At 54.2% G+C, this 27467-nt stretch overlaps 1 protein-coding gene across 1 annotated transcript in view; it reads right to left on the reverse strand.

Annotated features, from left to right (window-relative positions):
• Positions 1 to 27467, reverse strand: part of DNAH17 (dynein axonemal heavy chain 17) — a 149833-nt gene that overhangs the window by 60985 nt on the left and 61381 nt on the right. The window contains exons 23-41 of the mRNA XM_032177998.2: positions 26400 to 26648; positions 21928 to 22050; positions 19016 to 19363; positions 18836 to 18927; positions 18282 to 18408; positions 16738 to 16890; positions 14343 to 14468; positions 14053 to 14160; positions 13201 to 13332; positions 12643 to 12803; positions 11706 to 11862; positions 10319 to 10423; positions 7219 to 7376; positions 6289 to 6427; positions 5925 to 6152; positions 5369 to 5506; positions 3969 to 4101; positions 2811 to 2938; positions 2063 to 2211 (exon numbers count right to left, since the gene is read on the reverse strand). Of these exons, the coding sequence (XP_032033889.1) occupies positions 2063 to 2211; positions 2811 to 2938; positions 3969 to 4101; positions 5369 to 5506; positions 5925 to 6152; positions 6289 to 6427; positions 7219 to 7376; positions 10319 to 10423; positions 11706 to 11862; positions 12643 to 12803; positions 13201 to 13332; positions 14053 to 14160; positions 14343 to 14468; positions 16738 to 16890; positions 18282 to 18408; positions 18836 to 18927; positions 19016 to 19363; positions 21928 to 22050; positions 26400 to 26648 (2954 nt within the window). The remainder of the gene's footprint in view (positions 1 to 2062; positions 2212 to 2810; positions 2939 to 3968; positions 4102 to 5368; positions 5507 to 5924; positions 6153 to 6288; positions 6428 to 7218; positions 7377 to 10318; positions 10424 to 11705; positions 11863 to 12642; positions 12804 to 13200; positions 13333 to 14052; positions 14161 to 14342; positions 14469 to 16737; positions 16891 to 18281; positions 18409 to 18835; positions 18928 to 19015; positions 19364 to 21927; positions 22051 to 26399; positions 26649 to 27467) is intronic.

The following is a 27467-nucleotide window of genomic DNA, read 5'->3' on the forward strand; positions in this document are numbered from 1 at the left end:
TTCTGGCTCCCTCTTCTCTGCTCCCATAGGGTGTCCCCCTGAGGACTCCACGATCCTGTCTTCTTCCTGTCCCCATGTCTCAGCAGCTCCTACCCAGGCTTCATTTCAGTTCCCCGGACATTGTCTTTGCCTACCCTGAAAACTCCCATACATGGTATAGTGGGTAGGATGGTGGTCCTACAAAAGAATGTCCACCCAGAACCCAGAATGTGCCCTGATTTGGAGAAAGGGCATTTGCAGATGTCATCAAGGATCTTGAGACAAGATCATCCTGGATTTAGGGTGGACTCTGAATCCACTTATAAGCAGTGGAAAATTTGGACACAGACACAGAGAAGGCCACGTGGAGACAGAGGCAGAGATGGGAGGGGTGTGTCCATAAGCCAAGGGACGCCAAGGACTGCCAGGAGCCCCCAGGAGCTGGGAGAGAGGCCTGGGACAGGCTCTCCCTCAGAGCCTCAGAGGGAATCAGCACTGCCTACTCCTTGATCACTGCCTACTCCTTCACTTCTGGCCTCCAGCAGTGGGAGAGGATAAATGTCTATTGTCTGAAGCTGCCCCATTAATGGTCATTGTTTCAGCAGCTGGAGGACGCTGTATAAGTGGGCAAGTGTTGCTGGAGAAGCCGGCACAGAGGCGCCCAGGCTCAGCAGCTCCTGGTCCTGTCGCCATATGGAACATTGCACTTGGTATCCCTCTCAAACCCTGGCCATGCCGTGCTGCCTGCCTCCCAGCAGAGGGTCTTGCTGCCCACAAAGAGAAACTTAATTTTCTCTGCCTATAGACTTGCATGAACCTGGAAACAGCCATGCCTGCATCCCATGGCCAAACATAATTCTTGTCTCGACAAATACTACAAAGCTTCATTCGTCTTGTTCCAGCTCTACCCTCCAGCACTCAAAGGCAGGACTCACCTCACTTCTAGCACCTCCTGTGGCCTCCTCCATACCTCATTGCCATCTGGCTCTGCCCTCAACACGCCCTGAAGCTTTTCTCCCTGAGTGATGGAGGTGCACCTAGTTCCCAAATGCAGTGGGAACTCTTCTGTCCTTGGCTTGACTCTGGGTGCCATCCTGCTGAGTCTGCTCCTTCCTGAAGCTTTTGTCGCTGGGTGTCTGGGATGACGTGTTGTGGGTTCCCTTCTGCCTTTGGTTCGTTCCTCCTCTGAATCCCTCGCAGATTCTTCTTCCTCCCCAAGAGTGCTGGTTTTTCTCAGAAAGCCAACTTCTTTCATCCCTCTCTACGTCTTTCCTGGAGAGCCCAACTCCTCTGGAGCCTCTTGCCTCAGGAACGCCGCACTGGGATTTCTGCCTAAGTCCATGTAGGACATTTGCACAAAGCTGTCATTTCTATGTCCCCAGGAAATCCCTTACTCTGTCAATCACCAGCCATGTGTCCAAACCCGAAAATATGCCTCTGGAATCAATATCAAGTCTTCCATTTCTCCAGATTTCAGATATTTCTTAAACCCATCCCTTCCTCTCTGATCCCTAGTGGCCCCGGTCTTGCTGGCATGACCGTCTGCTTTTCCTTGTCACATTGGAAAGGGCCGCTTGCACCCTGGCCCAGCATCAGTGCCTTCCCATCAGGAGCAGCCTCCCCCTTTATGCTCCGGCTAGGAGAACCTGACCACTGCCCATCAGGGAATGCCCCACTCCCCACCATGCCCTGTGAATGCGGGTTCTTGTCTGGTGTGCATCTCTGTTTTTGTCCCTGAGAGGCAGCCTGACCCTTCAGATGGCAGCCCAGACTTCAATCACCTGGGAAGACTTCCCACCTCCGCAGAGGCCAAGACCTCCCTTCCCACAACAGCCCTTGTTTCCCTGGCACTTTGGGCAAATGTCCGCTTGCTCAGCCGCCCTGCCTCGTGTCACTGTGAATGTACACCATTTATTCCCAGGTCTGTCTCTCACCCCTTCACTGCTGCAACCCCGGTGCCTGGTGAGGGCCTGGTACACAGTTTGTGACATGAATGATGAACGAATATGCAACTCTGAAACAGGCCAACAACTTCGTCTTTCCCTGCCGAGGTTTGGAACAGGAAAGCCAGAGCCCCACTCACGGGTTCCATCCCAGGTCGGCTGGGTTGATGTAGAGGATGCCGGCTCTGGAGACGGTGGCTGGAGTGGCTGTCCTCAGGTGGCTGATTTCGAACACCAGCCTCATGGTGCGGTTCAGCGGGATCCGCTCATTGCTGGCCAGGGTGAGGACCTAGGAGGGGGACAGCAGCCCGTGGGGTCCTGCGGCGACACCTGCCATCCCGATGGTGTTCCGGGGCGGGGGTTACTCAGAGCAAACCTCTGAGCAAGGAGGAGGGGCTCAGGCCAACCCTGCAACCCCTGGCCTGCAGCCCTGGTCCCTTGGCCCATGGCTTCTCTGCCCTCGCTGACCCCAGCAGCCTCTAGACACCCACGCCGTGGAGGGCTGCAGCATGGAGTCAGGGCTGCTTTCTCAAACCATCACCCCTCCCCATCCTGCAAAGTCTCGTGTTCCTTCCTACATCCAACTGAGGAGCATTTTTAGAAAATGGCTTCTAGACAATTCTAAATAACCATTTCTGCTTCCCAGGCCTTTACTCTGAACCTGTCCTGTTGCTGAAATGTAAGGTGAGGCGCATGCAGAACCACAGCACATGTGACAAAGTCTCGTGACGAGGTGCCCCTCACTCACAGCTTCCTGTGGACTTCCAGACACGCCACCTGCCCCAAGCCTGGCGTGCAGGGCCTCAGTGCTCCGTAGGCGCCTCTGTGGGAGCCCCTATTGTCCCTGCCTTGGGTGGCCTTGGGGCTTAGAGTCCAGGGCCCGCGAACCTTGTTGTCATCCATGACTGTGTTGAGAGACTCAATCCACATGGGGTCTATGTCTCCGTCAAGGATGATCCACTTGGGGCCGTCATGGGTGATGTTGGCCAGGTCTCGCATGATGCTGGGGAACAGGCCTGGGGGAGGCGGGTGGTGTAACCCCAGGCCCTTCACTCCGGCCCCATTCCAGTTCCCACCAGTCCTGACCCTGGCCTCTCTGAGGTGGCTTCTCTCCTACTTCAGAGGGACAGCAGAGGCCCTCGGGCATGAGGTGCCCAGGCTCCCTGCCCTCCGTTCTCTGTGGCCTCCCTCCTACGTGCCCTCTCCATGCCTGGGGCCCTCCCTGTCAGCCCCTCTTGGTGGCCCTGGCTGGCCCAGTTTTTCCAGGCTCAACACCCCACGGGGCGCAGCACCTGTGCACCCAACTCTGTCCATCTGTCCACTCACACACTCCGCAGAAGTCTGCAGAGCATGCTTCATGCGTCAGGCATGGAATGGAGCAAGGTGGCGGCTGGGGGTACAGAGCTTGCCTTCTAGTAGGGGAAGTGAGCTGTACATGCAGGAGCCAGTGAAGGGGGACAGGGAAAGCAGGTCAGGGGTAGGGCCACTTCTGATGGGTAGGGTGCGGGGGACAGGCTAGGCACAGCCCTCCCCCTAGGCTGGTGGTCAGGACCACCCCGCTCCCACTGACTCCTTCTCAGCTCTCGAAGCTCCTTTCTGCAGCCCACTCTCCAACGTCCCTAGTTCCTTTCACAAAGTGCAAACCCGGTCACGCCACCTCCTGGGGGAAGCTCCTCCCCAGAGCCCACCGACTGAGGCCAGGGCTCCCCAGGCAGCCTCCAGCCTGCATGTCTGGGCTCCCATGCACTCCTCATGGGTCACACCCATCCTTGCTCTGGCCTCTCCCCTTGGCCTGCCCAGGGCAGGCCTGCAGTCCTCACTGTCCCAGCTCCTGTGGCCCCCATTCCTTACCCCCCAGCCCGGGTGCTACATGCCCACTGCTCCCCATAAACTTTGTTACCATGGTGCCACCATTGCAGGCCACGTGCCTGTGTGCCCCACCCTAGCCTGGGGAGGCTGGCCTTCCACATGGGAATGGCTCAGCGCACACTCACTGCACTGGACCGGGTGCGCCCCTGCAGCCCGTCCCGGGACCACCCCCGTTACCATCTTTCCATTCCCTGGTCGCTGGGTTGATGATGCCAAAGAGCTCATCGCAGGTGACAGCCTTGGGGTCCAGGTCCACGGCGACCGGCTTCCTCTTCAGGTTCTGATAGGTCTTGTTGAGCGATTTGAGGACCTGGCAAAGGTGGGGGTCACTCACATGTGACTCCATGTTCCTGGCACATCCTGCCCCACTAGCCCCAGGACCATGGGTGGGCCTGGATGCCTTTTTTTTTTTGAGATGGAGTTTCACTCTTGTCGCCAAGGCTGGAGTGCAGTGGTGTGATCTCAGCTCACTGCAACCTCTGCCTCAGGGTTCAAGTGATTCTCCTGCCTCAGCTTCCTAAGTAGCTGGGATTACAGGCGCCCACCACCACACCCGGCTGATTTTTGTATTTTTAGTAGAGACGGGGTTTCATCATGTTGGCCAGGCTGGTCTCGAACTCCTGACCTCAGGTGATCAGCCTGCCTTGGCCTCCCAAAGTGTTGGGATTACAGGTGTGAGCCACCGCGCCTGACCCTGGATGCCTTTTATGAACCACCAGGCTGAACCCTTCTCTGGATCACGTTTGCTCTGGAGGCACGTAGGTGAGTTTACACCCCCAACCATGGCCGAGGGGAAGGTGGCCTGGGTGATGGGAAACTAACTGTTCACTGTGCGTATCTGCAACCCACAGAGAGCTGCTTGCCCTAGACTGTGCGAGGCTCTGAAAACATTCACGTTCCTTTCTTCCTCATGGTACAAGGAATACGCCACGCTGAAAAATCATCTAGGAAAACTCCCCGTAATCTTCCACTCAGGGAAAATGAGCTTTAAAGACACAGTTGAGGACATTTCCTGTATGTGTATGTCCGAGTTCCTTTTTAGGAAACTGGGTTCATGTGGCCTCTGCCTTTTAAAACATCACTTGTGGTGAGCTTCTCCATGTGACTGGCGTCGGGAGTGATCTCAAACAATAGCAGAAGGGTCCAGCCTGTGGGCCTCTGGCTGGACACTTGGCTGGCATGGAATTTTCCACGTCACGGACATCAGTCACCTCTGCCACCACCCTCCACATGTCACCACTCCCTAGGCCATGGCAGGGGACAGGAGGGCAATGGGTCAGGCCGGCCGCAGGGACAGGGAGACAAGTGACTGACGTCAAGGAGAGAAGAGCAGGAAGACAAGGAGGAACAGGGAGGGAGGCCTCACCCAGGGATCAGGGATTAAGGGCTGTGGCCGCTCCTCCCCTCCTCCTCGGCCTCCAGCTTCCTCCCTGGCCCATGACTCAGGCCGGAGGGCTCCCGGGATGTACCGGGTTGGGGTCTCCGGGCTGGCAGGGAGGGATGGAGGGCCGACCCTTTGCCCTAGCCCTCCCCAACCATGCCGGATCCCTGCGGGGTCCCCGGAGGGGGTGAAGCACCTGAGATTTGCCGCTGCCCGCATTCCCGATGACAAACACCGAGTGGCGGACCTGCAGCAGCTCCTCCAGCTGCACCACCTTCAGCACGAAGCTGTCCTCCGCCTGCAGCTTGAGCTCCATGATGCTCTGCTTGATGATCTGGGGAGACACGGATGAGGCTGGGTGAGGAATTGAAGCAGCCTCTCTTCTCGCTGGGAGGCTGGGGGGCTTCCTGCCCCGTGGGGAGGATGATAAAGGCACCCTTGACCTCTGACGCACATGAGTTTGCAAGTTCTGCTGTCAATGCTGAGAGTTCACATAGCTCCACCGCGACCTCCCTCGTGCAGGGGGTTGGTTTGCCCGAAGTCCCCCAGCCTCAGTTGAGAGAGTGACCTCCCCCAGCACTGAGAGGGTAGGGTTGGCCAGGGCCACAGAGGCAGCTGTGGCTCAGAGGTCTCTTTGTAGCATCGGGAAACATGCATGTGTGACACGGGTCTCCACCCGTCCAACATCAGCGGGAAGGAAGCCCCAGTCAGGCAGCCTTCTCCGGACAGACCCGAGGCCCAGGAGTACCGACCTTTTCAAAATTCAGGTCTCGTCTCCGAGGCACGTCCAGAGCCGGGAAGAGGTCCCCGATCAGTCCCATGAATACAGGCAGGTCGTCTGTCACGATCTTGGGGATGTTGAAGTCTCTCAGTGCCCGCATGAGCACCTGGTCCTCTGCCCGGCTGGGGTCGCCCCTCTTCAGGGAGCCGGCCACCACCAGCACAGACTTGATGGCTCTCAGGCCCCAGTCGTAATGATCCTGCACGCAGTGGGCACAGGTGGGCAGACGTGAGCTCACCTTCCTGCGGCCAGCAGGCAGGTCCGGAAGCCAACCCTGGCTGCTGCCCGCATCTCAACCTCCCACCCCCACCCGCCATGAGCTCCAGGACACACACCTGCTTCGAGAGCAGCTCCTTGCACAAGGTGTACAGGGTGATGAACTTCCTGGCCAGAAGGCGGGCTTCCAGAAAGCCCTCGGCCACCAGCATGATTTCGCATATCAGTTCGAAGTCGGGGACGACCATGGCACAGGGCCTGGGGAGGTCAGTGGTGCCCGTGGGCTTCTGCCCACTCCCTCCCCCACCTACACCCCTGCCTGTCCCTCTTCACCTAGGAGAGCACACCTTGACTGCCAGGTGGACCACAGCAGAGTGTTGAACCTTCGGTCCTGGAGCCGGGCTCCCAGCCCGCCTGCTCCCTACTTCCCTCCTCCTCCCACATCGTCCGCTGGGTGCACCTTCAGGCCCCTCCTCTGAGAACCACCCCAACCCCCCAACCCTACTTTCCATCACTGTGTCCCAGGTGCAGTCCCCCCACCCGGGGGAAGAGAGCGCGCTTTCTAAGGAGGCCCTCTCCTGCCTCATCTTGGGAGTTTTTTTTTTTTTTTTTTTTTTTGAGACGGAGTTTTGCTCTTTTTGCCCAGGCTGGAGTGCAATGGTGCCATCCCGGCTCACTGCAACCTCCGCCTCCCAGGTTCAAGCAATTCTCCTGCCTCAGCCTCCCGAGTAGCTGCAATTACAGGCATGCACCACCACACCCAGCTAATGTTTGTATTTTTAGTAGGGACGGGGTTTCACCATCTTGACCGGGCTGGTCTTGAATTCCTGACCTCAGGTAATCTACACTCCTTGGCTGCCCAAAGTGCTGACATTACAGGAGTGAGTTACTGTGCCCGGCCATCTTGGGAGCTTTTGATGACTTCTTCCCCTCCCCAGCTTGCCCTCTGCCCCTCCCCTCTGCCCACTCCTTGGCACTGGGACGCTGCTGTGGCCGGCCTGGCTCACCACAGCCACTCACAGCCACTCACTTTCGCCTGGCCCACGTACCTGAATAAGGCTTTTAGGTTCTCGGGCAGCTCCGTGCGTCCGGCGTACCCAGGGTTCATGGTGATGAAGATACCGACGGTGGGAATGAGGCCTATGATCTCTCCCAGGAAGTTGAATGTTTTTTTCTTGGCCCGAATTGCATCCTGGACACATTTTACCTGCACAGTTGGTGACACAGACATGTAAGCATGGAAATGACCAGCTTCCACAGGCCAGAGCGGCCTTCAGGTATGTTAAAGCATGAGGCTGCGAATTTGCCCCTGCACATTCAAACCTCCTAGTTTCTTTTTTAAATTAAGCCTTTTTTATTTTTGAGAAAGTTGTAGATTTGCATGCCATGTAGGAAACAATACAGAGGGCCAGGCACAGTGGCTCACACCTGTAATCCCAGCACTTTGGGAGGCTGAGGCTGGAGGATGATTTGAGCCCAGCCTGGGCAACATAGCAAGACCCCGTCTCAACAAAAAATACAAAAGACGGAGACTGGTGGGAAGAAACAAAATACAAAGGCAATTCTGTGTACTCTCTGCCCCATGTACCCTGATACGAGCATCTTGCCTAATGACAGTGCCAGTCAGTGGGGGCGGCGGGGCGGGGGGAGGGTGGGCGCAACACTGAGGCCAGCATTGCTGTCACCACAGGGACCCCTATATCCCCTCTTATAGCCACACCCACTTCCCTCTTGCCCCCTTCCCTTCCTTTGACCCCTGGCAACCGTGTCCTTTGTTTCTGTGATTTGGTCATTTCATGGATGTTATATAAGTGGAATTGTATCATACACGATCTTCCCAGATGGACTTTTTTTTTTTTTTGAGACGGAGTCTTGCTCTGTCGCCCAGGCTGGAGTGCAGTGGTGCAGTCTTGGCTCACTGCAAGCTCCGCCTCCCAGATTCACGCCATTCTCCTGCCTCAGCCTCCCAAGTAGCTGGGACTACAGGCGCCCGCCACCACGCCCGGCTAATTTTTTGTATTTTTTAGTAGAGACAGGGTTTCACCATGCTAGCCAGGACGGTCTCCATCTCCTGAACTCGTGATCCACCCGCCTCGGCCTCCCAAAGTCCTGGGATTACAGGCGTGAGACACCGCGCCCGGCCCCCAGATGGACTTTTATCACTCAGCAAAATTATCTGGAGATGCACCCAGGCTGTTGCAGGAACCAGTAAGTATTTCACCACCTCGTCCCTGCTGAGCGGGGTTCCACTCCCAGCGCTTTTCTGTCCTGTTAGTACTTTGGCAACAACCTGTCAAAGGACCAGTTAGCGGCCACCTCCGTATCAGTCTTGAAGGCCACCTGTTAGCTACGAGGTTAAACCTAGAGCGTCAGGGGCCGTTGCCTGCTTGAGGTCTCCTCTGGAAACCTGCAGAAGGCAGCTGCGTCTCTCCAAGTCACCACTTGAGGGGGCCCAAGACTCGCAGTAAAGCTGCTCCCAGCACCTGCCTTTCCCTGTCTTCTCCAGGAGAGCCAAGTCCTGGTACCCTGGTGATCCCAGACACCCCCATGCCCAGTCTGCTGAGCGTGCAGCTCGCCCCCTGGCAGGGCTGGGGCCCTTCGGAACGGCACTGCTTCCGCCTAGGCCAAGCCTCTCCTGTGGTCTCCATCGGAGCGTGTGAACATTCAGTGCCCAGAGTAGGGTCTACATAAATATTCTGGGGTTTGTTCATGGACGTCGGAGGTGTTCAGCAACTCTGCTCCTGTGATGGGGGCAAGGGAGAGGGTCCCCACGGCAACAGCCAGCACTGCCCATGGGTTGGGGTCCCCATTCTCTTGGTCATGGGGCCTCCGGCCCTGGGGCTGGGGGATGACTGGGGCAGAGGGAGCATTAGGAGAGGAGGAAGCAGCCGCTCCAGGCACCGCTAATCTTGCAGGCCGACCTGTGTCACCAACACCGTTTCACGGATTAGAAGGTGGAGGCACAGGGAGTCCACATCACTGCCGAGAGTCAGGGGTTAAGTTGGTGTATAAAGCAGGCTCTCAGCCGGGCGCCATGGCTCACGCCTGTAATCCCAGCAGTTTGGGAGGCCGAGGTGGGCGGATCACCTGAGGTTGGGAGTTCAAGACCAGCCTGATCAACATGGAGAAACGCCATCTCTACTAAAAATACAAAATTATCCAGGCTTGGTGGCACACGCCTGTAATCCCAGCTACTTGGGAGGCTGAGGCAGGAGAATTGCTCGAACCCGGGAGGCGGAGGTTCAGTAAGCCAAGATCACACCATTGCACTCCAGCCTGGGCAATAAGAGTGAAACTCCATCTCAAAAAACAAAACAAAACAAAAATAAATAGATAAATAAAGTGGGCTCTCCACCCAGGTTGCGGGGCTTAAGCAGCCCAGGCGGCATTCGCACGTCCACACCCCACATGCTCCTGGTCCATCCTGGGGTGGGAGGAACTTGACACCGTCAACACCCTGACTTGCGTTTCCTTTTGGAAGAGCACAATTGTTCCAGGCCGCTAGGTCAGCCTCCACTTACCTTAGAGAGCCCAGTGCTTCTTAACCCCTGGCATGCGTCAGGATCACCTGAGACATTTGTTTAAAATGCAGAAATGCTCATCCTGACAAGTGGGGCCCACACTGGAGATTTTAACAAGCATCAATGGGGGCGGGGCGCTGGCCCAGGCCACTCCCCACTCCGAGGTCCCTGCGCCCAGGTCGCACCAGCCACTCCGCTGCACGCTCTGTGCCCCGGCATGGTTGTTCCCAACGGGCACATTTCCTCCCTCTCTCCTCTTCCTCCCTCTCTCCCTCCTTTCTTTCTTTCCTGCCATTCCCTTTCAGCACCTCCTATGCCCAGCTCTGCTGATACCAGTAACAAAGCACTTTGCCCTTCTTTCTGAAGCAAAATTAATTATTTTCCCACCGGTATTTTGTTACATGTACGCTACCATACATGTAACCCGTAATCTGATTCTGTTTTCAATGTGTTTGCCTAACCAGGCTGCAGGACCCTGGAGGGCAAGAGCTCAACGGCACCACACCACCCTTCGGTGCTTGGAACGTTGCACAGAGGCAAGGAGGGTCTATCTGGCATGTGAGGTCACAGGAAAGCTGACGAGCCAGTTACCCGACATGACCCCGAGGCCGCAGGCAGGGGACTTTACCTGCACAGCAATCACAGACAAGACTTCCACTGAGATGCGATTAAACTCATCAAAGCAGCCCCAGGCTCCCGTCTGGGCCAGGCCCTTATAGATATTTCCACAGGACTGCAAAGGGCGAGATGGAGAAAGGAAGAGCAGGGAGGGTGGCTGGGAGGGCGGCTGGGAGGGTGGCAGGGAGGGTGGCTGGGAGGGTGGCAGGGAGGGTGGCAGGGAGGGTGGCTGGGAGGGTGGCAGGGAGGGCGGGCACTGCCGGGGCCTCCCCCTGCCTCTTCAGCCATGTTCTCTCCCCACAGCTTACTCAGGCCCCGGTGCATTGGGCCCTTCCTCAGGCCAGCAGGCAGGTCAGCTGACTGCCCAGGGTAACACCGTGGAGGGCTGGGTACCAGGAAGAGCCCATCCTTTCACCCTTGACCCCCAGAGCTCCCAGACCCCAGGATGGAGACTTCGTGAGTCCCTAATGAGGGGGCTCAGAGAAGCACATTTAAGTTCTAAACCTCGCAAGTTTTCTCAGCCCCTCTTGTTTCTTGCGTGGAGAGGAGAGGGAGTCCTTTAAGGAGGGGTGGGGACACGTCGAGCAGGCCAGAGGCTTTTCCTCAAGACATCTGTGTCCCTCTAGGCCCCACCTGGGCAATCAGAAGGACTCGTCCCATCTACACCTGGGATTCCGGGTGGATGTTAAGTCCCTTCTAGGGAGATCCAACTGCAGATTTCACTTTTCTAAAATCCAGGAGGCGGATGTGGACGGCATGGCCTTGACAGTGAACATGGGCTGCCAGCCCCATCCTAAGCCTCAGGAGGGGTCCCCCAGATTGTGGGGCTTAGATCCAAGCCAGGGAGGGGAGACCCTCTGCAGGCCTAGGGTCCAAAACTCAGGGATCCATCGCCCTTGCCTGCCCGTCTTGCAAGAGGCTGCTGCAGCCTGGAGCTCCGAGGTATCCCCTCCCCTGCCTGGCCTTCTGTAAGCTCACGATGCCCTGTGCAGGCTCTGATGACCGACAGGACCGGGCCCGTCCCCTGCTTCCTTCCGAAACCCACCTGGACATTGCTTGTACCCCACGCCATGCTGAAACATGAGGGAGGTGCTCACCCCTGTGCGGAGTCCCCAGTTCGGGGCAATCTCACAACTGAAGTTGAGAGAGGGTCACCTCCAGGGCAGGGGCTGGGGCAGGACATTTGGGGCTGCGTCTGTCCACCCTGGGAGTCTCTCCAGAGGGACCACCTGAGGGGGATGCTACCAGCAAGTGGGGGCCCTGGCGCCTCCTCCCCAGTGTCATTCACAGGTATCCAGAGATCTGGAGTTCACTGTGGGGCCTCGGAGGACAGGGTGTCAGGATCTGCTTCTATAATAGGGGACTCTGGGTCCCTTCTCTGGACCCCGGCCGCGTACCTTGTAGTCCATTTGCTCGGAGCAGTTGAAGACGTAGACCATGGTGCCCAAGGCTCTGCCCAGGTCCTTGGTCGTCTCAGTCTTGCCTGTCCCAGCGGGGCCGGCGGGGGCTCCGCCCATGATGAGATGGAGGGACTGGGTCAGGGTAATGTAGCACCTGCAAGTGACTGCAGGTAAGCGCGTGTGCCAGTGACCCCACGGCCTCCTACTTTTATTTTTATTTTTTTGAGACAGACTCTCACTCTGTCACCCAGGCTGGAGTGCAGTGGTACAATCTTGGCTCACTGCAACCTCTGCCTCCTGGGTTCAAATGATTCTCGCACCTAGGCCTCCCAAGTAGCTGGGACTACAGGCGCCCGCCACCATGCCCGGCTAATTTTTTGTATTTTCGGCAGAGATGGGGTTTTGCCATGTGGGCCAGGCTAGTCTCGAACTCCTGACCCTCAGGTGATCCACCCGCCTCAGCCTCCCAAAGTGTTGGGATTACTGGCGTGAGCCAACGTGCCCGGCCACCGCTTTATCTTTCATTGCAGTTATTACACTTGCTCGGCCCCAGGAGACACATGGGAGAGGGCAGAAAACCTTCAGGTGTGATGGAGGAACCACCACCGTGGGCCAGAGGCAGCCCAGGTGCCTTTCCCACCTGCGGCATTCGGGGAGGTGGGCACTGCTACGACGACCAGAGTCTGCTCGTGAGGGTCCATAAAATGTGACCCCAACTCAGTAGGCCTACAGAGGGGCGGAGGAACTCTCCCAAGGCCACACAGCCAATGCTGGAACAAGGACACGGTGGCAGAACTGAATGTGAGCACAGGTCCACCGGACGCAAATGCCCGGTCCTTCCAGCCTCCGCAGGTGACATCCAAGTCGGACAGTTCCAAGAATCATGGGGAAGGGACCCAAGAGCACATGTAAATTACTCAGGGACAGGCCTCACCTGTCGGTGAGTGGGGTGATGACCAGCCGCGGCGTGTTGCCCAGATACTCATAGGAATACTGGATTTGGGCATCGCAGATGTTGGCAAAGCAGTGTCGCTTCTCTTCGTCCCAGCGATGCCGGAGCTGGGCCTGCCAGGTGAAGGCCTGAGAACTCTCCACCTGCAGGATGAGCCAGAGCTCTTGTAGCCAGGCAGAATGCAAGAGCTAGGGCTGGCTAAGGAAGGCCAGCATGCCTCCAAGGCTGGTCCCCGGGTGCCCAGGGAACCCTCCCTGGCCCTCTTTCCCCCTCCAGTGCCCACATCCAACCGTATGGCTGCCCTCAGTGGAATCTTGCTACAGAAAGGCACTTCCAATGGGCGGGCTCTGGTCATCTGACCACTGTGTGTTGCTCACCAGGGGTGAGTCCGGGCAAGGAGGTTAGGAGGCAGCTGCAGCCAGCAACAGAGTCAGTGCCCCAGGAAGAGGAAGTGGCAGGGTCTGGAGTCCATGAATGCATTGCCCTGAACCCGGTGTCCCCTTTCCCTTCCCCAGGACGCTGGGACAGGGGCGCTCATGCCTTGGCTGTGATCATTTTGGCCACCACGTCCCGCGCGTGCACATCAATGGTGCAGATGGTCATGATCTTCATCCTGTCGCCAGCGTTGAGGTTCCCAATGAGCAACGTGATGAGTACGTTCAGCTGGCTAATCTGGGGGGGGAGAGTGCCTTTGCTGAGACACCACGAGTGCCCACATGCACTGGGGGGTCTTGTGGCTTGGTGCCCACAGCTGCACAGGGACCACCACCATGCTCTTGTTTACAGTAATGAAAAACAGGAGCGCCCTCAGTAGGCCCCAGCCAGGCACTGGTTTCACTGGGGTGCAGCCCTGATGGGACATCTTGGAGCGGCTAGCATGGATATAGCAGAAGGAAAATCAAGGCCACGAGAGAGGGTGGATGAGAAGCAAAAACAGCTGACTTTAACGCCATCCAGAGTCTGTATATTTTTACATATGAATCAATTATACACACACAGAATAGCAGGTTGCATAAGGGAGCGTTGACTGTGCAGTGTCATGCTTGGGTTGTGGAATTACAGGTAAATTCTCCTTGTTGTCAAGATGATCTTTAGTTTCCATATTTCTAACCAAGGACTTTTTTTAAGACTCTCATTAGCTTTGCCAATTTTCAGGTGAGAAATCCAAGTACATATTTCTGAAGGTGTCTGTTACTCTCGGGGAGAGGCGCCTGGGGCTGCGGTGCGTGGCTGTTATTTGGCCTGTGGAAACGACGGTTTCGTGGGGCTCAGCCTCCGAGAAGAAGGCGCTCCAGGTACTCGCCCGGCAGGTTTCAGAAGGACACATGGGGCCATGCACCTGCTTTTTAAACAAGTTTTAAAAACGTAACTAACTACATGCTAGTAACGCACCTGCTTTTTGTTATAATCTTTGATAGCGTTTTCGTAGCCTTCCTCCAGGCTGGCAAATGCCAGGCCCACCTCGGTCGTCCACCAGATCTGGGTGCAAGTCAGGGCCACCTGAAAGTAGATGCCCCCCATTGCCCATGCAGTGAGTGATCGCTGGCGCCCGCTAACGCAGACGTTCCTGCTGAAAGCTTAGACGGTTTTCCAGGGGACCGCAGTTAACAGGGGCGCCCATGAACGCAGAGAAACTCACCCCTTAGCCACAAGGCACCTCCGAGCCCCCACCCGCCTCAGACCTGGGCCGGGTAGTCCAGGATCCACTGCTCCCTCGGCTTCTCTTCATAGGTCACCACGGCCTCTGGGATTTCGTGCCGGAGGGTGGAGCACATTCGGTCCAGCACTCGATTCAGCCACACTTCCACCTGGGGATGGGAGCCACGGTGACCAACACAGCCATGTGTGCCTGCCTCTAGTTCCAATAACTTGCTTTGTTGTAAAGAAAAACGTTTGTCATCATCCTCATCCCAGGGACAGATACGTCAAGGATTTTACAGAGCAATAACAGTGAAGCACCTTTTCTTTCTTTCTTTTTTTTTTTTTTTTAAGATGGAGTCTTGCTCTGTCACCCAGGCTGGAGTGCAGTGGCACGATCTCGGCTCATTGCAAGCTGCACCTCCTGGGTTCACGCCATTCTCCTGCCTCAGCCTCCCAAGTAGTTGGGACTACAGGCACCTGCCACCACACCCGGCTTTTTTTTTTTTTTTTTTTTTTTTGTATTTTTAGTAGAGATGGGGTTTCACTGTGTTAGCCAGGATGGTCTCGATCTCCTGACCTCATGATCCGCCTGCCTCGGCCTCCTAAAGCACTGCGATTACAGGTGTGAGCCACCATGCCCAGTCACACCTTTGCTTTTTAAATTGAGATAGGATCTCGCTCTGCTGCCCCGGCTGCCGTGCAGTGGTGCAGTCATGGCTCACTGCAGCCTCCACCTGTGGGCTCAAGTGATGCTTCCACCTCAGCCTCTCAAGCAGCTGGGACTACAGGTATGCACCTCCACACCCAGCTAATCAAAGACTCACTTAAAAAATGTGGCTGGGGACTGGACACAGTGGCTCACGTCTGTAATCCCAGCACTTTGGGAGGCTGAGGCGGGTGGATCATCTGAGGTCAGGAGTTCAAAACCAGCCTGGCCAACATGGTGAAACCCCGTCTCTACTAAAAATACAAAAATTAGCTGGGCATGGTGGCAGGCACCTGTAATCCTAGCTACTCTGTAGGCTTAGACAGGAGAATCGCTTGAACCCGAGAAGTGGAGGTTGCAGTGAGCCAAGATCGTGCCATTGCACTCCAGCCTGGGCGACAAGAGTGAAACTCCATCTCAAAAACAAACAAACAAAAACCAAATGAACAAAAAAACCCATACTCACAAGTAACTGCTACTGGGAGAAAAACACCCTCAAGTGGATATGAGGGTAGATTTTTTTTTTTTGGGAGATGAAGTCTCGCTCTATTACCCAGACTGGAGTGTAGTGGCGTGATCTCGGCTCACTGCAACCTCTGTCTCCCAGGTTCAAGTGATTCTCATGCCTCAACCTCCCGAGTAGCTGGGACTACAGGTGTCTGCTGCCACCCCTGGTTAATTTTTGTATTTTTAGTAGAGACCGGTTTCACCTTGTTGGCCAGGCTGGTCTTGAACTCCCGACCTCAGATGATCCACCCACCTCGACCTCCCAAAGTGCTGGGATTATAGGCATGAGCCACCGCACCCGGCCAGATTTTTCCTTTTAACTGTTAGCACAGTGCAGGTGGGCCTCGCTGTGGTCTGCAGTTGTTTGTAAGGGGTAAGCCCAGGAAGCGAATCTGGACAGATGCTGTCACTGCCCCGCCCACCCTATCCATGTAGAGCCGGCCACATGTGTGCTGTGTTCAACTCTTTGAACCTCAGGTTTTCTTGAGTTGAGGTTGTTGTTTTTTTTTTTTTTTCCTACAGCTGATTTACCTCTGCATTGTATTTTCCTCAGGCTGATGTTAAAATGGTTTCTATTGCTTGATCAATAGTTGGGTAATGAGATGGGGCAGGGGGCAGCCCAGAAGTTTCCTGAAGGCAGGAGACCACCCTGAGCTGGGGGACACACTTGCTGCGGAAGGAAGAGGCTGCGGAGACCACTCTGAGTGGTGGGCAGCGCAGCCGATTATTTCGGACAGGTGTTGGGAATTGGTGGTTCAGAGATGTGCAGCCCCTTTTAAAGCAGTCCCTTTGGCAAAGTCATGAAAAGGATTCAATGACATTAACAGGGCTTCTTTTTTTTTTTTTTTTTTTTTTTGAGACGGAGTCTCACTCTGTCACCCAGGCTGGAGTGCAGTGGCATGATCTTGGCTCATTGCAACCTCCGCCTCTTGGGTTCAAGTGATTCTCCTGCCTCAGCCTCCCGAACAGGGCTTTTCTCCCGTCCTTTCCCCTCCCCTTTCTCCCTAAGGATACACTCGTGCTATATGGGTAAGGCTGTGCTAGAAATTCTATAAAGAGGTCCATCCCTTAAGCGTTTTCTAGAGAGGCAGAGGAGAGGAGCAGGGGCGGGCTGGCAGCTGCACAGGGTGGTGGTTCTCTGGACGTCGCCGTCTGAGGGCATGTGGCCCACACGCGTGCTGCACCCTTGTCCTGGGTTCCCTGCGTGGTGTGCACACACTCACCTGCCCCGAGAGGTCGCATTCCTGATCAAAAACCACATACTCGTCCTCCTTGCTGTACATTCCCAGGCCCACCTTGAGAGGTTTGTCATTGGCATCGAGCCGGAACTTCAGTTTACACAGGCTATCGAAGAGTTTGGACAGGTGGCGGCTCACCTGGGAGGAGGGGAAAGGCGGGAATTATGCAACGGGGGCTTTGACAGGCATGTGCGTGGCTCGGGCTTTCCATGGGTGGTTTTAGGCATCGTTCTTTTTGGAATATACTCCCCATCTTTGATCAACGTTGACTAAACATGGCTAAGTCAACAAAAGGAACCAGCGAAGACTGCTCTGAGTCAGGACACAGAAACCAGGCCAGGAACCGCAGCCCTTCTAAGCCAGACATCTATTCTGGAAGATTTCTTTTTGGTGGGGCATAGTGGCTCACACCTGTAATCCCAGCACTTTGGGAGGCGGAGGCAGGTGGATCACCTGAGGTCAGGAGTTCAAAACCAGCCTGACCAACATGGAGAAACCCCATGTCTACTAAAAATACAAAATTAGCCGGGCATGGTGGCGCATGCCTGTAATTCCAGCTACTCGGGAGGCTGAGGCAGGAGAATCACTTGAACCCAGGAGGCAGAGGTTGTGGTGAGCCGAGACTGTGTCATTGCACTCCAGCCTGGGCGACAAGAACGAAACTCCATCTCAAAAAAAAAAAAAAAAAATTTCTTCTTTTTGAGAAGGTTCCGTCCCAGATCCCAAGCCACACAGTCTATTCTTGCATACCCCTTCTTGTTGTGTATCCTCTAACCTTACGGTCAAAATCCAGGTGCTTTCCCTTCACCTAATTCTTTTTTTTCTTTTTTTTTGAGACAGAGTCTCACTCTGTCACCCAGGCTGGAGTGCAGTGGTGCGATCTTGGCTCACTGCAACCCTCTGCCTCTCGGGTTCAAGCAATTCTCATGCTGCAGCCTCCTGTGTAGCGGGATTACAGGTACGTGCCACCATGCCTGGCTAATTTTTGTATTTTTAGTAGAAACGGGGTTTCACCATGTTGACCAGGCTGGTCTTAAACTCCCAACCTCCCGTGATCTGCCTGCCTCGGCCTCCCAAAGTGCTGGGATTACAGGTGTGAGCCACTGTGCCTGACCTCTTTTCTCTTTTAGAAGAGCCCCAAGGAGGCACCTGTTCCTTGCTCTTGGGACCCTGAGATTTACTAGCTGATCAGAGGATGCCCCACTGAGAGGTTTGTCTTTCGGAAACAGTGTCTTACTAGGCCTCTGGCATACGACCCATTTTCTAGAAGGGGAAAATGAGGCACAGAGAGGCAAATTAACTTCTCCAAAGCCAGGCCAAGTGCAGAGCAGGATGTGAGGTGAGTCCCGCCACGTTTCTGCCATGGCTGGGGACCCCAGGGCAGCTTCTGGTGCAGAGGGCCTCCTGGAGATGATGGGGCACGTCCAGGGACACTGTTACCCCATCCTAGGGCGGTTGAGGTAGAGGTGCCCGCCTGGGGTCTGGCATGATGTTGGCTTAAACACCGTAATGCAAGGGGCCCCACCTACCTCCACGGGGTCATTGCCATTGGAGAGAATGTCCAGGAGGTCAGCCGAGGAGACAAAATAGAACCTGGGGAAAGCCAGTCTTTTCGTCTCTAAATACTCTGCCAAAGCCTTTTCACAGATGGCCAAGCTGGGAGGAAGGAAGGACAGGAGACCGGTGACCCTACTCTGTAGGGATGTCTGCCGCCCCCCCTGTCGGTGCAGGGAACTGATCATCCTGGAGATGCCTGGACTGCCGTTCACAGGCCCGGTTTAATTCAGAACCTCCTACCAGAGGCTCTCGTTTCTTTGCCATCCCCCAACCTCGTGGGCACTCCTAGGTAGAAGGGAGCATCGTTTATTCTCCAAGTCATTGCTTCCTTCAAGGCCAAGGCATCGGGTGGCAGGATGAGGCCGGGGAGTGCGTGCTCCCCAGGAAAAGGCAATAGATTAACCCAGGACCCGTGGTTTTGCCCTGTCCTGGCCAGCGGGCCATACAAGTCTTAGGTTCCCTCAGACTTAAGACTTAGGGAATCAGCACCACTGACTCCCCTGGTCTGGACAGGTGTGAGCCCCACCTCTTCTTCAGGGCCTCCAGTTTATTGTAAAGGCCGGGTTTGTTGGTGGCTTCTACCACGTTGGGTGTTTTCACTGCATCTTCCATCAAGGCCTGGGAAGAGAAGGGGATCGCCAAGCCATTAGGGATCACCACACACAGTCATTTCTGAAGTGTGTGGGAGCCACCGGGCTGTGCTTACCTTGAATTCCTGGTCGATGTCGTCAAAGCGCTGGGAGTCCCCCGGGAGCTGGGCGCGGATGTCTTCAGAGCCGATGAAGATGCTCTCCAGGTGGCTCCAGGTTCGCTGGACGTCAAACCAGATGGAGATGACGGAGTCCGCCGTGGACAGCTTCTGCTGCCAGCTCGTCACCTCCTTCAGGAAGTGGGCCAGGTATTTGGACATCATCAGGTTCTGCAGCTGCACCTGGTTGTCCTCCAGCGTCTCCACCAGCACCTCGCTGGACTTGAGCATCATGGTGCCCGTCCGCGGGTGTGGCTCGTGCTGGAATTCCATCGTGCTCCAGGTACCGTCCAGGGCTTTCAACACCTTTTGGGGGAACAGAAAAATACGGTCACTGAGCATTTGGCATGCAAAGCTCAGGCAGGACCCAGAGTTTCCAGGACGTAGACTGAAGCTCCATGATCAGAAAGCAAAAAGGCTCAAAGCAACATATTCACAGGAGCCAAACGCAGATCCAACCCAAACCTTCATCCCCCGATGATGAATGCATGCGATGTCTGTCCATATAATGGAACATAAGCCACTAAAGGAATGAGGTACAGACACCTGCCACAATGCGGATGAACCTGAAGACCTTAGGCTGAGTGAAAGAAGCCAAACGCACAGACCACATAGTGCATGTGAAGGAGTTCAGATCGTGCCACCCCAAAATATGCCATCCTGCAATTGATGATTTTGAGTCAGAGGCACTTGAAAGGCAGCAGATGCAGGAATCTCTCTCTGAGCCTCATGCTGTTTCTGGGAAGCAGGAGATGCAATTCCCAGGTGAATGATGCTCTTCTGATACCAGAATGAAACAACCATCCACTAGGATGGGAAGTGGAGGCGGAAAGAATCCTGTCCGCTCAGACCCTTTTAGAATAGCTCTCACCTTCCAGCCTCTCACACAGATTACTTTTCTACAACTTACGCTTTCCGCAACTCAGTACTTAAGTCTTCAACTCTAACTGTGTTTTAGAGTCTTCCTTTCCTCCCGTGCCACAGAAAACTTGGATTAAATAATTTGGATCCTTTTCTCCTCTTGATCTGTCTCACATCAATGGAATTCTCAGACCTAACTGGGAAAACCCTACAAGCATAGAGTGAAAACGTTGTCTCCTCTACCTATGATGCCATTCCTATGAAAGCGTGGAAGAGGGGGATCTATAGAGGGAGAAAGTGGATTAGTGGTTGCCTAGAGCTGGAGATGGGGACACGTGAGAGGAAAATGGGTGGGGGATGATGGCTAAGGGATATGGGTTTCTTTTTGAGGTGATGAAAACATTCTAAAATTTGTTAATTCTATTTTTTTATTTTTATCTTTAAAAAATTTATTTTATAATTTTTTATTAGGGACAGGGTCCAGCCCAGGCTGGAGTGCAGCAGCGTGATCACTGCTCACTATGACCTCCATCTCTCACGCTCAAGTAATCCTCCCACTTCAGCCTCCCAAGTAGCTGGGACTACAGGTGCGTGCCACCATGTGCCCAGCTGATTTTTTTTTTTTTTTTGAGACAGAGTCTCGCTCTGTCATCCAAGCTGGAGTGCAGTGGCGTGATCTTGGTTCACTGCAACTTCCACCTCCCAGGTTAAAGCGATTCTCCTGCCTCAGCCTCCCAAAGTGCTGGGATTACAGGCGAGCACCACCACGCCTGGTTAATTTTTGTATTTTTAGTAAAGACGGGGTTTCACCATGTTGGCCAGGCTGGTCTCAATCTCCTGATCTTGTGATCCACCTGCGTTGGCCTCCCAAAGTGTTGGGATTACAGGCATGAGCCACCGTGCCAGGTCCCCAGCTAATTTTTTTTAATTACTTTTTTTGTAGAGATGGGGTCTGCCAATGTTGCCCAGGCTGGCCTTGTCTTGAACTCCTGGCTCAAGCGATCCTCCTGCCTCCCAAAGTGCTGGGATTATAGGCATGAGCCCCCACCCTCTGCTGTTTAATATGTGCTGTACACACTTGTAACTATGCTAAAAGCCACTGTACACTTTAAACAGGCGAACTGTATGGTATGTGAATTATATCTAATAAAGGTTTGTCTTTTTTTTTTTTTTTAAAGCAAGCCAAAATATGACAATTCAAACTCACAAAAGAGGCTGAGGAGAGAGCTTTGAACCACAAAAGGAGTTTTCCTGGATACTGGAACTGCCGGTAGCCAGTGGCGCATTAACAAGTTCAGGTACCAGCTGGGGGCCATCCCCCAACCATCCCCAACCCTCCCCTCAGCTCCGGAGTCAGAGGAAAGAACTGACGTCCATGGAGGAGTCAGACGGGACCACAGACGAAGACGCTTGAGGCAAAGGAAATGCGAGTTCCGGTTATTTACAAAATGTCCCAACTATTATTGCATGTACAGGGTGGGCAGAGCTATAGCCACGAATTGGGTTTTCTAAGAAAAATTCCAGAAGTAGGCTGGCGCGGTGGCTCATCCCTGTAATCACAGCCCTTTGGGAGGCCGAGGTGAGCGGGTCAGTTGTGGTCAGGAGCTTGACACCAGCCTGGCCAACATGGTGAAACCCCGTCTCTACTAAAAGTATGAAAATTAGCCAGGCACGGCGGCACATGCCTGTAATCCCAGCTACTTGGGAGGCTGAGGCAGGAGAATCACTTGAACCCGGGAGGCGGAGGTTGCAGTGAGCCGAGATCATGCCACTGCACTCCAGCCTGGGTGACAGAGAGAGACTCTGTCTCAAAAACAATAAAAAATAATAAACAAACAAATAGATTCCAGAAGTATTTTTTAAGATTTGTCACAGGTTGGGTAAGAAAGGCCCCCCAGACTTCCCGTGAATGCCGTGGGGCTGCGGGACCCCTCTGGGTGCTCTCAGTGGAGGGGGGCAGTTTCAGGCTGATCCCACGTTGCACAGACAGCGCCGCCAGCGCGGCCTACCTTTTCCATGCCTGACTCCTTCACGGCCTTGTCCACGATGTTGCGGACCTCATCCTCGTAACTGTGGAGGTTCAGCTGCAGTAAATCTGCCAGGGTCGTCTCTTCTGACATTTTAAATTTCACCTAAGGGAAAAAACCAGACAGGATTCATTTCAGGTCATGTGCACTCTGCAGTGGGCAGACGTCGTCATCCTTCACGGAGAGCCACTGCTGGGGCACGATCCCAGGCTGTTGGAGGGAGGGAGGCGAGCTCTGCTCTCCCTTTTTCAGCTCTGGGACTTGAGGAAGTGACTTCTCCAAGCCTCACCTTCCTTCCCTGTAAAACCACGTAACAGCAGAACCCACCTGCACTGGGCAGAATTGTGGCCCCCCCCCAAAATTCATGTCTATGCAGAACCTTTGCTTGTCACCTTATTTAGAAACAGGGTCTTTGCAGATACTAAGGATCTTGAGGTGAGTTCATCCTGGATTTTCCGGTGAGACATAAATCCAGGGCCAAGCATCTTCATGACAGGAAGGAGAGGGAGATCTGAGGCACGCAGGACGGAGGGTCTTGTGGAGACCGAGGCAGAGACAGGCGTGATGTAGCCACAGGCCAAGGAACGCCTGGAGCCCCCAGAAGCTGGAGGAGACAGGAAGGAGCCTCCCCCGGAGCCTTTAGAGGGAGTGCGGCCTGTTGACACCCTGATTTCAGAGTCCTGGCCTCCAGCACTGTGAGAGAACACAAGTCTGCTTTTTTTTTTTGAGATGGAGTCTCGCTCTGTCACCCGGGCTGGAGTGCAGTGGCGTGATCTCGGCTCACTGGAACCTTCACTTCCCCGGTTCAAGCGATTCTTCTGCCTCAGTTTCCCGGGTAGCTGGTACTACAGATACGCACCACCACACCCAGCTAATTTTTGTATTTTTAGTAGAGATGGGGTTTCACCAAGTTGGACAGGCTGGTCTCAAACTCTTGAACTCAAGTGATCCGCCTGCCTCAGCCTCCCAAAGTGCTGGGATTACAGGCGTGAGCTACTGCACCCCTGGCTAGGTCTGCTGTTTTAAGCCTTCCAGTTTGTGGTCCTTTGTCATGGCAGCCCCAGGAAGCGAATCCACCACCTCCAGCAGCTGCCGCGTTCACAGCAGGCAAAGCACTCTGTGGCGGTGGCTGAATCACAGGTACTGTTACTCTAGTACCAAATCACCGTTACTCTAGTACCAAATCACCGTTACTCTAGTACCAAATCACCGTTACTCTAGTACCAAATCACTGTTACTCTAGTACCAAATCACCATTACTCTAGCACCAACATACCAGGTACCTGCCTAGTGCCACCCACTTCCCAAATCACTTCCACGTCCCTTGTCTAATGTTCTTCTTGGTGTCACATAGTCAGACGTTTCTGAGCATCAATTCTGAGCCCACCGTGGAATTTTAACCAACAGATGGAACCTCGCATCTCTGATCACATCTGGGGACATATCTGCCTGAGGCTCACCAAGACCTCAGCTGTGCCCAGCTCCTTTCATGGAGATATTTAGCTGGTTGTTTATCACCGCCCGAGCATCTCTCTCAGGGCATCTGGATGGGACACATGAGCCTGTTGCCAGGCATCTGGGAAATCTTTTGTCTCAACACTCGAGAGGCACCCCCAGGGGCTGGCTCCCAGACACCCGGACACACAAATTCCCGGGGAGCAACAGGTGCCCCTGGGCCCTCAGGGTGGCCTGCATAGCTGGGTTTGCTTTTCTCTCCTCGGGCCTAGGGAGCAGCAGAAGGGCCCTGGACAGTGTGGAGGGGGCGGAGCGGGAGCCTCTAATGCTCCTCCTAGGTGGATGCCCTCCTGGGCTGGCCGGGACCTAATGAGATGGAGGGAACCATTTGTCCCCATTCTCCTACTTCCTGCATAGGTAGGGATCTCTTGGGAAGCCGTGGGCTAAGCCTTCCCGCTGTGCAGGCTTTGGGCCACGCTGCCCTTGGTCCTTGGAGTATGTTCTTGCATTTGCTTCATGCCGAGCCCCGTCCCAGCCTTTCTGCTTGTCTTCGCAGTTCTTACTCCCAAGGCCCAAGCCAAATTTCACACTCATTCAGAGATTTTCCTTCCCTTTTTCACCCCTTGAAGGTGGCGCCGTCCTCTAGGTCTCGGGATCATCAATGAATATGTCCTGCACTGGGCATTCAAACCTGATCACGAAGGTTGGCAGAATTTCCCACCAAAATATGCCACTTTGGCTTAAGGGTTATTTTGAGCTGAAGGCAGTTGAGAAGAAGCAGATACAAGAGAAGCTCTCTGCCCTCCCCCTATTTGCCTACAAGCAGGAAATAAATTTGCCAAGGAGTCCCACCACCCCCTCTACCAAGAACAATAGAAGTTAATCAATGGAGGCCAGGTACAGTGGCTCACGCCTGTAATCCCAGCACTTTGGGAGGCCAAGGTGGGCAGATCACCTGAGGTCAGGAGTTTGAGACCAGCTTGGCCAAGGTGAAACCCTGTCTCTACTAAAAACACAAAAAATTAGCCAGGCATGGTGGCCTGTGCCTATAATCCCAACTACTCGGGAGGCTGAATCAGGAGAATCACTTGAACCTGGGAGGTGGAGGTTTCAGTGAGCCGAGATCATGCCACTGCACTGCAGCCTGGGCGACAGAGCGAGACTCCATCTCAAAAACAAAAAAAATTGATGGAGACAGCTTTAGCCCCTTATCAGCCCAGAGGAAGGGGAAGAATCTACACAATGCACCTTACTGAAGCTCACCTCATCCTGCTGTAAAGCAAAAATAAAATCCCAAGGCCCCGAACAAATTGAATAACCCCCTCTCTGCTAGGGGCATTCCAAAGTAAACCTGAAAAACGAGTTCAGGCCATGAGGGGAAAGGGGTTGGGGAACAGGCCTCATTATACCCCCCTCCCTTTGGGATTCAGGCACAGCTGACCAGCATTAACATCAACAGAGATCCTCAGACTGACCTAACAGAATGTTTATAGCAACGTGATACATCACATGACAGACAGCAGGCCCTGAAAGACATTACAGTATTTTACCCCAAAATATCTTTCTTTGACATAGTTTAAAATAGTCCTGCAAAGCTGTCTCTTGTAGGGGAAATCAACATTCTGTAGAGACTCCCCTTCTCTTTCCTGGTCTTTTCCTATTTTGTTAGAGACACAGTTTCACTCTGTCGCCACCCAGGCTAGAGTGCAGTGGCATGATCTCGGCTCACTGCAACCTCCAACTCCCAGGTTCAAGTGATTCTCCTGCCTCAGCCACTCAAGTAGCTGGGACTACAGGTGTGCGCTACCATGCTCGGCTGATTTTTGTATTTTTAGTAGGGATGGGGTTTTGCCATGTTGGCCAGGCTGGTCTCAAACTCCTGGCCTCAAGTGATCCACCTCGGCCTCCCAAGGTGCTGGGATTACAGGCATGAGCCACCGTGCCTGGCTTTCCTCTAATTAATCTGTCTCTCATCAGTCTAATTTACAGGAGTCCCAGTCAGGGAACCTAAGATGGACAGATGGAAAAATAATTTTTTTCCTCTGCTGCAATTGCCAGTACTATTATTTCTTTGCTTCCTGGAGAGCAGGGGCCATGTCTCCTTTCTCTCTGTATCCTTTGCAGCTAGGTGGGGCCTCTGCAGAGTAGCTGCTTAAAGTCATTTTGTTCAGTGTTGGCTGAGGGAGGGGAGTGTTCCTGTTAGACTTCTGGAGGTGTCAAGGCCAGTGCCTGGCAGTACTGCGGGATATTCCTGGAAAGATTCAGGTGCTAAGGATTCTGAGTTCCTGGGATCATGAGGACCCCAGTGAAGCTGTTCATTTGCCCCAAACTTCCTGAGCCTTATGAACATGCATTCTACAACCGGAACTGCCTACCTAATTTGCAGGGCCCAGTGCAAAATGGAATGCGGGAACTCCTGTTCAAAAATTACTAAGAATTGGCTGGCACGGTGGCTCATGCCTGGAATCCCAGCAATTTGAGAGGCTGAGGTGGGTGGATCACGAGGTCAGGAGTTTGAGACCAGCCTGGCCAATATGGTGAAACCCCGTCTCTACTAAAAACACAAAAATTAGCTGGGTGTGGTGGTGGGCGCCTGTGGTCCCAGCTACTTGGGAGGCTGAGGCAGAAGAATCATTTGAACCTGGGAGGCGGAGGTTGCAGTGAGCCAAGATCGCGCCACTGCATTCCAGCCTGGTGACAGAACAAGACTTCGTCTCAAAAAAAAAAAAAAAAAGAAAAGAAAATTACTAAGAATTTTGAGATGGTGAGGTGGTGAAGTTGAGATGGTAAACGGAGCCTGCCCCACCACCCACCACCCCCAACCAGCACGGAGCCCTGTGTGACTGCACAGGTCACTTGTGCACGAAGCCAGCCCTGCCCACATCGGCTTTACCAGCATCGGGTCCTGAACACCTTGGCTAGGCAGCGCAGGCCAGCCCATCCTGCAGCAGGGCTGGCCGCCAGGGGCGGTCCCCTCCACCCGCCATGGCACGTGGTACCTGGGTGGCCTGCATGAGCTGCTGCCAGTGGCGTTCCCGAATGGCAGGGTTCTGCAGCTCGCTGACGGCACGCAGGCATGTGATCATGTTTTTCACGGTGTTGTCGAGCCCCACGAAGGCATCCCAGGTTTTCGTCTCCTTGTCCAAAGACCTCACGTCCTTGGCAAACTTCTTACAATCTATGTCCATCTGCTCAACGTTGATATCTTCCCACTTGGTGATCTTCCAGTCCTCGATGCTGGTGTTTACCTGAAACAAAAACATCCCGTTTCTCCTTCCACTCTTGTCAGGGAGGGTTCAGGAAGACAACCCTCTTACCTTTCTGCACTTCCTCACAGGGAGCAAAGCCCAGCGAGGAACATTTAGAACTAATACCCGAAATCAATAAAGTGATTAGATACAAGAAAAAACAACCGTGGCATCACAAAAGGTAAGATTTAAAAGTTAACAGTTGGCCGGGCACGGTGGCTCACATCTACAACCCCAGTACTTTGGGAGGCCGAGGTGAGCAGATTCCTTGAGGTCAGGAGTTCGAGACCAGCCTGACCAACATGGTGAAACCTTGTCTGTACCAAAAATACAAAAATTAGCTGGGTGTGGTGGTGCACACCTGTAATCTCAGCTACTTGGGAGGCTGAGACAGGAGAATCACTTGATTCTGGGAAACGAGGGCTGCAGTGAGCCGAGATCATGCCACTGCACTTCAGCCTGGGTGACAGAGTGAGACTCCGTCTCAAAAATAAATACATAAAAATAAAAGTTAGCAGTTAAAAGGCATTTTAGCAAAAGCCTGTGTTAGGGCCCTGCTGTTGCTGGCCAGGACCCAGTTTTCCCTCACTTCTCAGTATGTCCACGTAGCTTGTCTTGGCCAATGAAAGGTGAGTGATGCCTGACAATACCCAGCTTGGCGTTCCCCTTGCCTGCCTTGGCAATCATGAAGGGGCATCGCTGAAACACAGCCTGCACTGTGGAACCAGTCCTTGGCAGGTAGCTTCCCAGGAAACAACTGCTTGGAACTACAGCATGCACTTTGCATGAATGAGAAATACACTTTTGTTCAGTACAGAG

The sequence above is a fragment of the Hylobates moloch genome, unplaced genomic scaffold (genome assembly GCF_009828535.3).
Source record: "Hylobates moloch isolate HMO894 unplaced genomic scaffold, HMol_V3 SCAFFOLD_15, whole genome shotgun sequence".
Taxonomy (NCBI): domain Eukaryota; kingdom Metazoa; phylum Chordata; class Mammalia; order Primates; family Hylobatidae; genus Hylobates; species Hylobates moloch.